Raw genomic sequence first — 13,296 nt, 5'->3', positions numbered from 1 at the left:
CTGGCCCTGTGGCCACCTCCTGGATGTCCCCTGCTGTCCCCAGGGCTGTCCCCTTGCCACCCCTGCCCCGGGCACAGGCTGAGTGATGCTGACACGTGCACGGCAGCCTCGGCCTCTGTAGAGCTGCGCTCTGGGCTCACTTAATAAGGCCACGGCATGCATTATTTTATTAATGAGGTATTAAAAAACCGTTCATGGTGATGCTCTGCATTCCCAGAGAGATATCCAAGAAATCTGTACTGAGCAGTGACTGCTCACCCCGTGCCCGGCTCTTAGGACAGATGTGGGGACACCACACTGCTGGGGTGTCACTGTGCACCCCCAGCACGTCACCCCCAGCTGCCAGCCTGTCCCCACCATGCTCCAGGGCACCAGAATGAGCTCCAAGGGCTTTTTTTAGCCCTGTCTGGAGTTTGGTGTCTCCATGCCCAGGCTGTGCTTGGCCAGCTCGTGGGGGGTTAGAAGAGGGTTGGGGAGGAGTCACTGCAGGGGGGACCTGTGGGGCTGGGTCTCTCCTCTGGTGTTTTTGAGGTGATGTCCTCGCTTGTGCTGCAGAGTCCCCAACCTGGGGACTCACTGGCACAGCAAGGAGTCCCCTGTAACCCCGCAAGGTGGCAGATGAGGACAGGGACCAGGTGGGGATGTGACCCGGGAGGGCACATGGGGTAACTGAGATGCTGCTCCCACACCAGCCGGGCTCACGGCAGGGTGCTGACCCCCAGACCAGCTCCACAGTGGCCAAGCCTCCGGGTAAGCCTCTGTCCGTGTGTCCATCTGTCTGTCCGCAGGGCAAATGCCATAGGATGACCGCTGCTGGTCCCCTCTTACTGGCTGTGATATCGTCTGTCCTGTGGCTCACGCGGGGCTTCGACCCGGCTCCCAGCGCCTGCTCCGCCCTGGCCTCCGGCGTCCTCTACGGCTCCTTCTCCCTCAAGGACCTCTTCCCCACCATCTCCTCCGGCTGCTCCTGGACTCTGGAGAACCCCGACCCCACCAAGTACTCGCTCTACCTCCGCTTCAACCGGGAGGAGCAGGTCTGCACCCACTTCTCGCCCATGGTGCTGCCGCTCGACCACTACCTGGCCAACTACACCTGCGACCCCCGGGGCGAGGCCAGCCCCGCGCCCACCCGCCAGCACCCGGAGCAGCAGCAGGAGGAGGAGGAGGACGAGGAAGCCGAGCTGGAGCTGTGCGAAGGCACGGGACCCTTCACCTTCCTGCACTTCGACAAGAACTTTGTGCAGCTGTGCCTGGCGGCCGAGCCCGAGGCGGCCCCGCGGCTGCTGGAGCCGCAAGCACTGGAATTCCGCTTCGTGGAGGTGCTGCTCATCAACAACAACAATTCCAGCCAGTTCACCTGCAGCGTGCTGTGCCGCTGGCTCGAGGAGTGCCTGCAGGCTCCTGGTGCCCGCCGCTGCGGCTTCACCCACGCCGGCTGCAGCTGCCAGGCCGAGAGCCCTCCGGCCCCCCGGCGCAACGGCACGCGGCCCCCAGCCCCCGCGCCCACCCCGGCACCCGCCGCCCCCGGCTGCTGCCCCACCGAGCTGCATTCTGCGAATGCCAACGAGCTCGACCTGCCCGAGGTGCCACACGGTGAGTGGGGAGTGGGGATGGACCCCCTGTGTAGGGCTGGGGGTCCCTGGGTGCTGCTCATGCTCATGGAATGGGTGGGTTCTGCCTGTGCGTGGTCCACAGGGAATGGGGATGGTGGGAATTGTGCAGTGGATGGATCAGGCTTGTGCGAGCTCTGTGGGACTGGAAAGTGCCAGCTGGGAACTGGGCATGGAGGAGGAAATGGTGAAATGGATGGATCCAGGGGCTGGAGGGTGCCAGTGGGGCACTGGGCATGGAGCAGGGAATGGTGAAATGGATGGATCCAGGGGCTGGAGGGTGCCAGGGAACAGTGAAATGGATGGATCCAGGGGCTGGAGGGTGCCAGTGGGGCACTGGGCATGGAGCAGGGAATGGTGAAATGGATGGATCCAGGGTCTGGAGGGTGCCAGTGGAGCACTGGGTACGGAGCAGAGAATGGGGAAATGGATGGATCCCACCCATGCACACTGCTGGGGTAGGATTGGTGCCAGCTGGATGCTGGGCATGGAGCAGGGAAGTCATGCCACGGGTGAATCCTACCCGTGCACACTCCACAGGGCTGCAGGGTGCAGCTGCGTGCTCTGTATGGAGCAGGGCATAAATTTTCTCTGAGCCCAGGGCAGGATGGTGCCAGCTGGGCACTGGGCATGGAGCAGGGAATCCACAGGATGGATGAATCCTGCCTGAGCACACACCTTAGGGCTGGAGCTTTCCAGTGAGACACTGTGCATGGAGCAGGGAATCCATATGAGTTCAAATCCCTGGAGCTGCAGCTTGCTCTGCCCTTGCCATGGCCCAGCCATCCCTGGGAATGCCACGGTGACCCCACCGCTGCCAGGGCTGATGCCACGGCTGCTCTGGCACATCCCACGTGGCTCCCTGGCCTCACTCACCGCCTCCCTGGCACGGGGCAGGAGCAGGAGCCAACTCGCTGTGCCCTGGTGAAGACGTGGAAAACAATTTTCAGGTAAAATGACCCTTTGCCGTGGCAAATTACCCTTGACTGCTGCAGCCTGGGCGCTTGTTATTCCAGGCAGGATGTCACGGCACGGCGGCCGGGCTATTAAGCAGGCGGAATGAGGCCATTTGCTCGTTCCGGGATTGTGGGAACGGCTGAGGATAGAGCAGCCGGCAACGGGATCCGCGGCAGGGCTGCTTTGCCTTGATGCTGCCTGTGTCTGCGGTGCCAAGCCCGGCGAGGTGATACGGGGATTTCGGGACACATCTGGCCAGATGTTTTCCCTTCAGCAGCCTCAGGGTGATGCGTGGGTAGGAGCAATCCCCAGCTGGGCTGCGCGGGGTCTTTATCCTGCAGATTAGGTGGTGGGGCCGGGCCAGGCTGGGGGTGTAGAGATAATTTCATTGGGCTTTAGCATTTATTTCAGGAGCTAAATGTCATTACGGGCAGATTCCCCCACTAAATCCCCGGTCCGTTACAGCTGCAGGGCTCTAAATCGCCTCATCCCATGGGGAGCTGCTTGAGCTGATTTCGTTTTATGGGTTTTTTCTTTTCCCGTTTTGTCTCTTTTTTCCCCTTTTAAACGCCACTCCCCGTGGGTGATTAAGGGCTCAGTGCCACGGTCAGGTGCCAGCCCCAAGGTCAGCCTGGCTGACCCCGTGCCCGAGGGGTGGCACCTGCTGTGGCTGGGGCTGCCTGTGGAGAAGAGGGGTCCAGGATGGGATGGAGAATTGGGATCCATGATGGGATGGAGAAACGGGATGCAGGATGGGATGGAGAATTGGGATCCATGATGGAGAATTGGGATACAGGATGGGATTGAGAACTGGGGTGCAGGATGGGATGGAGAATTGGGATCCATGATGGAGAATTGGGATACAGGATGGGATTGAGAACTGGGATGCAGGATGGGATGGAGAAGCAGGATCCACGATAGGATGGTGAACTGGGATCCAGGATGGGATGGAGAAGCAGGATCCACGATAGGATGGAGAACTGGGATCCAGGATGGGATGGAGAACTGGGATGCAGGATGGGATGAAGAAGGGGGATGCTCCTCCAGGGGACCCAGCACATCCCCAGGGGCAGTTCACTGGGGTTATTTCCCCCGGGCCTGGCACAGGGCACTGGCCAGGGGGGTCCCTGCAGAGCTGGCAAGGCTCAGTGCCACATTCCGCCTCTCCGTCTGTGACGGCTGCGGCGCAAGCTCCGGCTCCTTCTCCAAATTCCATTTGACATCCAATTAAAGGCTGGAGCGCCCGGAGGTTCAGTGTTAGTGCGGTGACAGAGCCACGGGGTGACGCGCTGCCTCGGCCACCCCTTGTGCCACGCCGCTGCCACCGTCCCCCCCCGGGTGTCACCGCGCTGAGCCGCGGGGCCGCAGCACAGAGCGCCCTTCATGCAGCCAGGGGGGGTCCCGGGCTCCCACCTGGCCTCCCCCCAGGGTGGAGAATGGTCGCCTTTCAGGGGGATGGTGGCACACAGGGCCGGGGGGCTGAATGGTGCCTGTGAGCTGAGGCTTGGCGGGCGCCCAGCGCTGATCTCAGCGGCTCCTCCGCCGCAGCGACGTGGGGCTGGCGCCTGCCCAGAGCCTCCCCACAGCGGTGACCCCGGGGTCCTCGGCGCCCGCGTCATCCCCGCCACGGGGAGGCTCTGCCAGGGGGATTCGGGGATGAGGCACATGGGCGGGAAGCGTGGGTGGCTTGGAGTTTTGTGCGGTGGCTTTGGGTGTGTGCAACCCTGCTGCTCCAAGCTCCAGGCGGTGTGCTCCCTCTAAAGACCCCCAAAGGTGTGACCCCCCTCTTTTCGATGGCCTCTGGGTGACCTTGCTGTGTCGAGGCCAAGCAGTTCCAGTTTTGGGTTTCCCTCACCCCAAACCCATCCCTGCTCAGAAACCAACCCCGAGTGAGGTGCTGCTGGGACAAGGACACAACCAGCCTTGGGATTCACCCTGACGTCCCCAAAGAACACCCCTGATGTCCCCAAAATCACCTCACCACAGCTGTGCTGTGCTGGGGTGCTGGGAGACCCCCAGGCAGGGTGGGGTGTGGTGTCAGGGTTGGCTGCAGCCTCTCGGCAGTGACAGGCAAGGATTTAATGCTCTCCGAAGGAAATTGAATTTGGTGTCTCTGTCGAACACAGCCAGGGAGAACGCCCTCGTATATCCTCGGGATTTATGGTTTTCCCCAGGCTCCTGCCGTGCCGTGTGTAATTCTGCTGTGGCGCTCCCAGAGGGCGGTGGCCCTGTGGGGAATTCAGCCCGGTGGCCCCACAGACCCCCCTGGGCATCGCCTCAGTGTCCCCAGGTCCCCCTGTGTCTCCCATGCCAGTGGGAATTCTGGAGTGGGATGTCCAAGGACAGGATCTGAGGGTGCCAGTGGGGAGCCCTGAGGGGTTACCCCGAGTTAAGGCAAAACTCGGTACATTTGGGGCTTTTTGACACACAGACAGTGCCAGAGCAGGCTGTGCTCCCTGCCTGGGGCTGGGTGTCCCCACTCGGTGTCCCAGTGGGAGCCACCACGTGCCCAAAGCACCCTGCCAGGTGCCAGGTGTCCCCATGCCACCTCCCCTCCATCCCTTGGGGACACCGCTGTGTTTGGCTGGCAGGTGCTTGTGCCGTCCCTGCCTGCTCTCCTGGCTGTCACAGCAGTGAAGTGACAGAATCTTTGGGGGTGACATCCCTGGGGTGGCATCCATGGTGCTGTCCCTCTGTCCCCCATGGCACATCCAGCAGGAGCAGCTGGGATGAATCCACAGGAACTCCAGGGCTCAGATTTGGGGACAGGAGTCCCTCTGGAGGACAGGGAGGTGGCTCGGGGGTGTGGGGGATGCCGAGGGAGGTGTCCCCCTGTGCCTGCAGCCACGTCCCCCGCCGGGCCCCGCACATGCCAGTTAATTTCACGCCAAGTGCTCTTGATGGATCACTTGTTATTTTTGGTGAGCCGAGCCATAAATTTGTGCCACCTCACTGCAGCGAGCTGATAAGTGGGGACGGGAGAGCACCTCCGCCTGGCACGGTGGGGACACGGGCACCCTGCCTGCACCAGGGACGTGGCAACCTGGGCTGGAGTCCAGCTGCCAGCCCTGGGACATTTTGGGGTAGCTGTGACACGTTTGGGGCACTGGGAGTGTGCTCAGTGATGCTCCACCAGGTCTTTCTCTCAGCAGTGTCAGCATGGGGACAGGCATCCCTGTACCCCCCTGAAATGTCCCGTGCTGTGCTGTCCCCATCCCTGTCCCCTGCCCACTCTCATTCGGGCATTTCTCTCTCCTAGGCAATGCGGTTGAGGAGAACCAGAAGGTGAAGACTCAGTGGCCGCGGTCAGCGGATGAACCCGGGGTCTACATGGCCCAGACAGGTACCAGGAACAGGCAGGGGGACACTGGTGACACCGGGCTCGTGCACCTGGGCAGGGGTGACAGAGATGGAGCGACTCCCTTTAGCTCCCTGCCCACGGACTGGCTTAATTTGCTCCATTTATATATTTTTTCCTCTGCACTTTCCTCCGAGGGTTGTAAAAAAAAAATCTATTAATTGTTTCGTTCAAATGTATTTATTTGGCAAATCCATCTGGGTAATTGGAGCGTGCTGCTCCCCCCTCCCCAGCCTCCCTGATTTATGGTCGGAGGGCTCGGAGGCGAGCGGGAGATGGATGGGCCCCGTCTCTGCTCCATGTGCCTGGCGTGCAGAATTCCCGGCCACACTCACAGGGCTTCTGCCCCACTGGGAGCTCCTGGGTGACCCCAGTGGTGACCCTGTCCAGTCTCGGGGTCCCTGTGTGACACCAGCACATTGTCACCACTGCGGGTGTCACGGAGCCCACGTTCTGTCTGTCTCCAGGACAAACAGTCCCCTTTGGAGCCCTCCCCCATCTATCCCTATTTAATTTAAATGGATGGGCTCTGCTGCTGGGCTGTCCAAGAGCCTCAGAGACATCATCAACCTTAATAAGACCCGCTTGTTGTAAATGTCAGCGTGTGACGGGCTGGGGAGAGGGAGCTGTGGAGGGCTGCCCGTGCTGCCCACACTGCCCACCCTGCCTGTGACTGCCTGTGCTGCCCACACTGCCCGCTGCTCACCCTGCCTGTGCTGCCCACTGCCCACCCTGTCCGTGACGGCCCACCCTGCCCGTGCTGCCTGTGCTGCCCACTGCCCACCCTGCCTGTGACTGCCTGTGCTGCCCACACTGCCCACTGCCCACCCTGTCCGTGACTGCCCACCCTGCCTGTGACTGCCTGTGCTGCCCACACTGCCCACTGCTCACCCTGCCCGTGCTGCCCACTGCCCACCCTGTCCGTGACTGCCCACCCTGCCCGTGACTGCTCATGCTGCCCGTCCTGCCCATGCTGCCCACTGACCACCCTGCCCACCTGGCTCACCCTGTCTGTTCTGTCCATGCTGCCACTGACCACTCTGCCCACCCTGTCCATGCTGCCCACTGCCCACCCTGCCCTGCTCGCCTTGCCCACCCTGCCAGCCCCTCCTGGCATGGATCCTGTCCCTCACACCAGCTGCCATCCCGTGCCCCAATCCCTTCTCCAGCCCCATCCGAGGCCTCACCTCACTGACACCCTCAGTGCCACCCCCTGTCACCCCCACCGTCTCACCCTCACCCCTGCGCTCACCGCTGCCACCCACCCAGCTCCCTGTCCCCTTTGCGGGGCTGCACTGGTGGCATGTCCCCTGTCCCCCGCGGGCTCTCAGGCTCCCTGTTTCCCGCAGGGGACCCTGCGGCGGAGGAGTGGTCGCAGTGGAGCGTGTGCTCCCTGACGTGTGGCCAGGGCTCCCAGGTGCGGACGCGCTCCTGCGTCTCCTCTCCCTACGGGACGCTGTGCAGCGGGCTGCTCCGGGAGACCCGCACCTGCAACAACACCGCCACCTGCCCAGGTACGGGGGACACCAGTGACACTGGGGACACCGGGGACACCGCGGGGCTGCGCTGCCACCTCCCCGCAGGGCTGAGCAGGCGGGTGGGGACAGAGAGAATGCGTTGCTGGGACGTCTCTGGGGTCTCCTCAGGGTGCTGTGGTGGATGAGAAGGGTGGCTTGGCACGGTTGTGGTGCCCACCCTGCGCTGGGGTGCTCTGGGTGCTGTTGGCATCCCTCCATCCTCTGGAGTCCCTCCTGGGGAGGTGTCTGGAATGGGTGCCCTGCACTCTGTGCCCTGTCAGCGGTGCTGCTGCCGGGGATTTGCCTGGGGAACTCCTTTCCATCCTCTCTCCTGGTGAACTGTGGGCTCCTCCTGGATGTCCGCAAGGTTTTGTGCTGGAGCCTGGGGGATTTGGAGCCTGGCATTCTGAGGGGTTCCCCCTGACATGGGGCAGGAGGGGGCTGAGCTGCTCAGTGCCTTGAGGCAGGTGACAGCAGGATGCCGAAGATCTCCTGGCCGTCCGTGGTGGTGTCCGTGCGTCTCATGTGGGACATGGGAGGGACCTCAGGGTGCCACAGTGGCAGCCACACTGCCCTGTCCTAATCTGGGTTGTTTCAAGGGATTTTCACCCCCAGGACATGCAGTGTCCACTCCCCTCCGTACTGGGGAGTGCAGCCCTGTCCTGGCACCCCGAGAATATCGGAGCTCAAGGAGGAACATCCTTTAGGATGGCCCCTGACCTTTTCCTGGAGCGCTGAACTCCCGTGGATGTGAGGGGCAGATCGTGCTCGGTGTGCTGACAGGGATTGGGGTGACCCGTGTGTGGCTTTGGGGGGACGTGCGCCGCCAATGCCAGCACCACAAAAAGAAGGCTGGAGCAGCGCTGCCAGCTCAGGGATCTGGGGTGACAATGGGGCAGGCAGTGCTGGGAACTGTGCCCGGCTGAGCCCTGGGCAGGGCGCGAGGGGTCTGCCAAGCCAGGACCCCTCGGAGGCTGGAGCCCCTGGGCTGTGCTGTGTTGCAGTTCCCGGCACGTGGGAGGAGTGGTCCCCGTGGAGCCTGTGCTCGGTGACCTGCGGGCGAGGGGCCAGGACCAGGACGCGGCGCTGCGCGGCCTCGCGGCACCGGGGGAAGGCCTGCGAGGGCCCCGAGCTGCAGGCCAAGCCCTGCAATATCGCGATCTGCCCGGGTTAGTACCTCCCTCTCCCCACGCTCCTTCTTCCCGCCGGGAATGCCAGGAGACGGCGCCAGCTGAGCGCCAGGGCTGCGCTCCTGGTGCCATGAGGGATGGTTGGCACCGCCACGGGCAGCTGGGACACAGGGGTGCTGTGACACTGGGTGCACCGTCCCGTCCCTGCTGGAGATCCCAGTGGAAACTCGGTGCTGCTGGCTGTGCCGGGGTCTCACGACCCCAGCATGGGCAAGGATCCAGCCTGGGCACCACAGAGGAGGTGGCTCCTTCCCTACGCCTCTGCTGTGCCCGGCACTGGGGTGGCACAGGGACTTTGTGGGGTACAGGGAGGTGACCAAGGGGGTTGGCTGCAGGGTCTGTCTGCGCACAGCTGGCAGTGCCACAGCTGTCCCTCCTGTGTGCCAGGAGTGGCCCTGGTGGTGGCTGTGGTGTTTCTGCAGTGACGGGCAGGGATGCCACGTCTTAGATGTTGCCCCACGTGATACGGGGCAGCAGGAGCAGGAGGGAGCTCAGGAGCTGCTCCTGCAGCAGCTCTGACAGGGCCACAGCACTCATGGCACACCGCTTTGGCCACGGCTGTCCCGTGGAGATGCTGCTGGAGTCTTGAGCTTGGCAGGGAATGATGCCAGGAATGCTGGATTTGGTTGGAAGAGATGCCAGGGATGATGGGTTTGGCAGGAGTGATGACAGGGATGCTGGATTTGGTTGGAAGTAATGCCAGGGATGCTGGATTTGTTAAAAAACAATGCCAGGGATGCTGGATTTGGCCAGAAGTGATGCCAGGAATTCTGGGATTGGTTGGAAGTGATGCCACGGCTGCTGGATTTGGTGGAAAGCAATGCCAGATCTTCTGGATTTGGCAGGAGCGATGCCAGAGGCGCTGGGTTTGGTTGGGAGCACTTCCAAGGGTGCTAGAAACGCTAAGTTCGGCGCGAGCAACACCAGGGTCCCCACCCTGAGCGTGTCCCTCGTGTCTCAGCCAGTGCGGGGGCCAGCCCCAGTGACAATCCCCGCTCCCAGCACCGCCAGCACGAGCCGGCACAGGACGAGCCAGCACATCCGTAGGTTGGACCCATTGCCTGGCGAGCCCGGTGCGGGTCATGGCGAGCCGGGGCCGGCGCGGCCGAGTGGCCGCCGTGCAGTGGGAGCTGACGCTGCTCTCCTTGTCCCCGCAGTGGAAGGGCAGTGGCTGGAGTGGGGCGCCTGGAGCCGCTGCTCCGTCACCTGCGCCAACGGCACCCAGCAGCGGACGCGCAAGTGCAGCGTCTCGGCCCACGGCTGGGCCGAGTGCCGGGGGGCCCACGCCGACGCCCGGGAGTGCTCCAACCCCACCTGTCCCAGTAAGGCCCCGCGCGCTGGGGGGGAGCGGGGGGACGGCCGCGCGTCGGGGCACGGCGCCCAGCACGGCCCCGTCGTCGCGCTGCCGCGGTGTCACCACCGGTGACACCCCGAGTGCTGGCGGCCCCCTCCACTGCGGGGAGCCTGAAGGTGATGCCAGGGATCACCGGGCACATCTCAGCGAGAGGAGACGGGGGTTGGCACGTTCCTCACCCTGGGTCGCGCTGGGGACCCGTTGGTGCCAGGTGGCGGCGGGTCCCGCCGTGCTTTGGGCGTAAAAGCACGAGGGAGATCTCAGGTGTGCACGCGGGGCTGGGGACAGCTCTGGGCGTGGGGACGCCGGGCAGAGGATGGACCATGGGGTCCTCATCCTGTCCTTCGAGCCGCTCCTTGTTTTGTGGGAGATGTGGTGGCACCGGTGGCAGCCACAGAGGGAGGTGGTGGCTGTGCCATGGTGCCCATGGATGGTGGCAGGGAATGAGGGACATCTGCAGCAGGATGGGCATCTGCAGCAGGATGCCGGTCTGGTCTGAAAGAGATTTAAATCACTGATCCGTGTATTTCATACCCCGCGGGATTTCCGCTCACAGCGCGTAGGGCAGCGCCGATGGTGCCCCATCCCCATCCCTCCGCGGGTTCCACTCTCCGTGTGCAGAGCCGGGTGTCCCACAGTGTCCCCATCCCCACAGCAGACAGCAAGTGGGGTCCTTGGAACCACTGGAGCCTCTGCTCCAAGACCTGCGACACCGGCTGGCAGCGGCGCTTCCGCATGTGCGAGGGCACGGGCATGCAGGGCTACCCCTGCGAGGGCACCGGCGAGGAGGTGAAGACCTGCAACGAGAAGAAGTGCCCAGGTATGGGGTACCCCACACCCCCCAGCGCCCCTCACCCCACATCTGGGCAGTGCTGACCCCCCCTTGCCCCCCAGCCTACCACGAGATGTGCAAGGACGAGTACGTGATGCTGATGACCTGGAAGAAGACGGCTGCTGGGGAGATCATCTACAACAAATGTCCCCCCAACGCCACAGGTGACCCCAGATGTCCCCAGGGCTGGAGGAGGGCAGGGAGTGGTGGGTGGTATCAGGGTTGAGCACCCCAAAGCCCCAGGGCAGGCGGTGGCATTGGGGTCAAGCCACCTGGAGCAGGGCAGGGTGTGGTGGGTGACACTGGGGTGGTCAAGCACCCCTAAATCCCCTGGCCCTGGAGCTGCGCAGGGGGCTGTGGGTGGCATCGGGGTGCCAGGAAGGGATTGCAGTGCCAGCCCCAATCCCAAATCTCCCTCACAGGGACTGCCAGCCGCCGGTGCCTGCTGAGCCCCCATGGGGTCGCCTATTGGGGTGTGCCCAGCTTCGCCCGCTGCGTCTCCCACGAGTACAGATACTTGCATCTCTCAGTAGGTGCCCGCTCTGGCACGGCCCCTTCTGTCCCCTGTCCCTGTCCCTGGGGCTCTGCCCCATCCCTGGCACTCCAAGAGCCACCTCACCTCTCTGGCATGGGGAAACTGAGGCATGGCTCTGTGGATGGGCGGGGAAAGGGGATCCCATCCTGTCTGTGTCTGTGGGAAATGGTTCTTGGGATGGGAAGGTTCCCTCAGATCCCCGTGAGGGTGGGAATAGGGATCCCATCCAAGAGCTTGAGGGGGGTTGTGCTCCTGAGTGTTTGGGAAAAGGCTTTTGGGATGGAGAGGATGCCCCCTGACCCCCAGGGATGTCCCCAGACCTCCCTGGATGTCCCCAGACTCCTGTGACCACCCACAGATCTCTGCAGGCATAGAAAAATGTCCCAATCCCTGAGCTGGACTGTTTGAGCTGCTTTCCCACGTGTTTGGGAAAAGGCTTTTGGGATGTGGAGGATGACCCCAGACCCCATAGATGTCCCCAAACCCCGGTGAATGTCCCCAGACCACCCTGGATGTCCCCAAACCTCTGTGGACACCCTCAACCTGTGCGTCCCGCAGCTGCCTTAATTAACTCTGCAGCGTCCCCCGGGCTCTGGGGGCGATGAGGGACACACAGCACTGCTGGGGGGTGGTGGCAGCAGAGTGACACCGCTGTCCCCTCCCCATACCAGCTGCGGGAGCACCTGGCCAAGGGCCAGCGGGTGCTGGCAGGGGAGGGCATGTCCCAGGTGGTGCGGAGCCTGCTGGAGCTCATGGCTCGCAAGACCTACTACAGCGGGGACCTGCTCTTCTCCGTGGACATCCTGCGCAACGTCACTGACACCTTCAAGAGGGCCACCTACATCCCGTCCTCCGAGGATGTGCAGGTAGCGGCCAGGGGGACAGCGAGGGTCCCCTCCCCGGGGAGGTGGCGGTCGCTCGGTCTGTCGCCAGCCCCGCTGAGCCCCGTCCCCGCAGCGCTTCTTCCAGGTGGTGAGCTACATGGTGGACGCGGAGAACCGCGATAAGTGGGAGGATGCCCAGCAGGTGAGTGGCACGGGGAGGGGGCGTGGTGGCAGCTGGGATGTCCCCATCCCCAAGGGGGTGTGTCACCACCGCAGTGGCGCATCCCGGTGGTTCCGGAGCTGCTCCCATCTCCCGCAGGTCTCTCCCGGCTCCGTGCACCTGATGAAGGTGGTGGAGGACTTCATCCACCTGGTTGGGAATGCGCTGAAGGCTTTCCAGAGCTCCCTCATTGTCACCGACAACTTGGGTGAGCGGCAGGGCGGGCGTGGGGACCTGAGGGGGACACAGGAGCGGGGAGGTGACACCCGTGTCCCCTGACAGTGACCAGCATCCAGCGGGAGCCCGTATCCGCCGTGTCCAGCGACATCAACTTCCCCATGAAGGGCCGGCGGGGGATGAAGGACTGGGCCCGCAGCTCCGAGGACAAGCTCTTCATCCCCAGGGAGGTGCTGAGCCTCGCCTCGGCAGGTGAGCGGGAGTGCCCAGGTGTGTGCACACCTGGCAGGGTGGCATGTGTCTACCTGAATGTTCCTGCACGCCCGGGACAGCACACAGGTGTGTGACCTTGCACATCTGGAGGTGTGCACGGTGGGAGTGTGCACATCTGGGAGCGTGCAGGTGTGTGCACACAGGTGTGAACGTGCACATGTGAGTGCACATCTGGATGTGCACGCGTGTGTGACCCTGCACATCTGGAATTGCACACGTGTGTGCACATGTGTGTGAGCCCGCACATCTGGCAGTGTGTAGGTGTGTACACACGTGAGCGTGCACATCTGGAGGCGTCCACGAGTGCACACCTGCTGCAGATGTGGGCTCACATCTGGCTCCCATTCACACACACGTGAGCTGCACCCCTGGGGCGTGTGCAGGTGACCGCGCGTACTCTGGGGGCGTGCGCGTGTGCCAGCGCACATCTGGGTGCACATCTGGCGTGC

At 63.4% G+C, this 13,296-nt stretch overlaps 1 protein-coding gene across 8 annotated transcripts in view; it reads left to right on the top strand.

Moving 5' to 3' along the window:
- The window catches only part of ADGRB2 (adhesion G protein-coupled receptor B2), a 56,390-nt gene that overhangs the window by 33,897 nt on the left and 9,197 nt on the right, over nt 1–13,296 (top strand). For 4 of the 8 annotated variants that reach the window (XM_068172628.1, XM_068172632.1, XM_068172629.1 and 1 more), the window contains exons 2-13: nt 789–1,593; nt 5,827–5,910; nt 7,275–7,439; nt 8,447–8,611; nt 9,790–9,954; nt 10,642–10,806; nt 10,881–10,982; nt 11,241–11,347; nt 12,025–12,219; nt 12,311–12,379; nt 12,497–12,605; nt 12,680–12,826. In XM_068172628.1, the coding sequence (XP_068028729.1) occupies nt 804–1,593; nt 5,827–5,910; nt 7,275–7,439; nt 8,447–8,611; nt 9,790–9,954; nt 10,642–10,806; nt 10,881–10,982; nt 11,241–11,347; nt 12,025–12,219; nt 12,311–12,379; nt 12,497–12,605; nt 12,680–12,826 (2,263 nt within the window). In that variant the 5' untranslated portion in view covers nt 789–803. The remainder of the gene's footprint in view (nt 1–788; nt 1,594–5,826; nt 5,911–7,274; nt 7,440–8,446; nt 8,612–9,789; nt 9,955–10,641; nt 10,807–10,880; nt 10,983–11,240; nt 11,348–12,024; nt 12,220–12,310; nt 12,380–12,496; nt 12,606–12,679; nt 12,827–13,296) is intronic. The other 4 variants (XM_068172627.1, XM_068172631.1, XM_068172633.1 and 1 more) reach the window with 4 other exon arrangements.

The sequence above is a fragment of the Anomalospiza imberbis genome, chromosome 25, assembly GCF_031753505.1.
Source record: "Anomalospiza imberbis isolate Cuckoo-Finch-1a 21T00152 chromosome 25, ASM3175350v1, whole genome shotgun sequence".
Taxonomy (NCBI): Eukaryota; Metazoa; Chordata; class Aves; order Passeriformes; family Viduidae; genus Anomalospiza; species Anomalospiza imberbis.
This window is presented reverse-complemented; position numbering and strand designations above follow the sequence as displayed.